The following is a 2006-nucleotide window of genomic DNA, read 5'->3' on the forward strand; positions in this document are numbered from 1 at the left end:
ATTTAAGCTGATTTAGTAAATCCATAGTTATAGATTCTCCTTCAATAGCCATGTTTTTACGCAGTTAGCTGGTGAATAGATAGCTAAATTTACCATACTAGGCATGGTATTCTTCTTGTTGAAAGGCACTTGAGTCCACTCATGGAGAAATTGGTTGGCACCAAGATGTGTGTGCCACCAATGGACACAAAAGGCTATCATGCAATAGTAGTCACTGGACATTGATGCGGTTCATTCTGTCATAGTGGGATAGGACTATTTGTTGCTTCCCACTTTTGGAATCTTACACAGTGCCTCTGATACCTTAATAACTAATCCTCAAGGAGTAAACTGACAGGTTATTCCAGCTCTGAAGTTACTATTCTATAATACATGGTATCTTCAGAAATGGAATTTTAAATTTCACAACTAGTAATTAACCACCATAAAGAGCACGAGGCTGAATGTTTCAGGTGTCCCTTGATCCCTGAATTAAATGCACTATAGGTTTTGTTACCATAGAATGCCTCCTGTCATTCTTACTGTCATTTTACCTATCTAACCTCTCCTACTCTTGCATTTACCTCTTTCATTTCCTAAAAAGATCCCATTTTCCCATTTCTCCTGAGATCACATACATACTTCTAGACTCTATATCCTCCTCCTAAACTCCTATGTATTACCCCTCCCAGCTTTGAAGACCCACATTTTCTTTTTCCCCTGAAAGATCTCAAGATTTTGCCCAATGAACTCTAGAATTTATTAGGGATCCATGATGTGTATATGCTTGGATCGGCACCTCAGAAAACGCAGCACAGAAAGAGTGCTTCGTCTCAGTTTACTATTTCCCAGAATCAGCACAAATGAGTGGCTTATAGGAAAAACTATTGCACAAATGTGGTCAAATATGAGTATCAATTTCCCCCCCATAAATTTATGACTCAAAATTCCTATGACAATAAAAAGTAAGTATATTGCATACAGCAGCAGGAAGGAGAGCCCAGTTTGTAAAGCTTTAATGTGGGCCGTGGTGCTGGCATCTCTGGGTCCTTTGGCATTGACCTCCATCTTCTTGTGATGCTTCCACAGTGAGAGAAAGAGCACGAAAAAAGCTACCAGGGAAACTGTGAAGGGTATGAGCATGAAGAGTGAGGTGATGGGTAAGAAAACCTGGGATGAATTGGCGATTAAGAAGACCTTAGATGAGTTTGCGAATAAGAAAATTCTGGGAAAATGTGTTGAATCCCCCAAGCTATAAGACATATTTCCTTCATAAACATCAATTGAGAAATGATCATAAATCTCTAATGAAAAAATGTTTAATATCAAGAAAATCAATGACACTACTATTATCATTAAAACCACTTTTTTAACTCTCCACTTTAGGTAAAGAAACAAAGAGTTAGAAAAATTGGCTATCTTGAGAAAATAAAAGACACCGAGGCATGTAGCAAGCCAGATGCTGAAGTGATTGTTCACCACCCAGATAACACCCATTGATGTAAGTATTTCTGATCTCATAATCAAATGCGGGCCCAGTATGAATAACAATATAAAAATGAGCATAGACCACGCATAAATGAGTCTGGTAAGGGCCAAGGTAGTGAGAATCTTATCCACTGAAGAAATCCTTCTTCTCTTGATCCAGTCCACAATATTCACTAGAGCTATGAATCCATTTCCTAAGATTCCCATTGTTATTTCCACAAAAAATATGATTATCAAAGTAAAAATATCACGTTGCTTTATTGTGTGTAAGAACATGCTTCAGTTTATAATGTCTAAGTGGCATTTAAAAAGCTCCTCATGTTGGTTGTTAAAAATACAAAATAATCATGTTTTAAAATCCCATTTACACATTACTAGCTAGGAAATATCCAAATTTCCCAGGAACTGTCTCATAAAACCTTATTATAAATGTTGGCGTTTTTTCTCCCCAAATAGATCAATTCGGCTTCATCCAGACACTGTATCTTATATCCAATTTTCTGAAGTTGAATAAGATGCTGAATTCTCATAAGCTAACC

At 37.0% G+C, this 2006-nt stretch overlaps 1 protein-coding gene across 1 annotated transcript; it reads right to left on the bottom strand.

The window, feature by feature from the left end:
• Positions 1–741: 741 nt before the first annotated feature.
• Tas2r110 (taste receptor, type 2, member 110) lies at positions 742–1743 on the bottom strand. The gene is given in 1 exon segment (NM_001166677.1): positions 742–1743. A coding segment is annotated over 1 exon segment (1002 nt).
• Between the last annotated feature and the right edge of the window lie 263 nt (positions 1744–2006).

This window comes from Rattus norvegicus, chromosome 4, assembly GCF_021556685.1.
Source record: "Rattus norvegicus strain SHRSP/BbbUtx chromosome 4, alternate assembly SHRSP_T2T, whole genome shotgun sequence".
NCBI classification, from domain to species: Eukaryota; Metazoa; Chordata; class Mammalia; order Rodentia; family Muridae; genus Rattus; species Rattus norvegicus.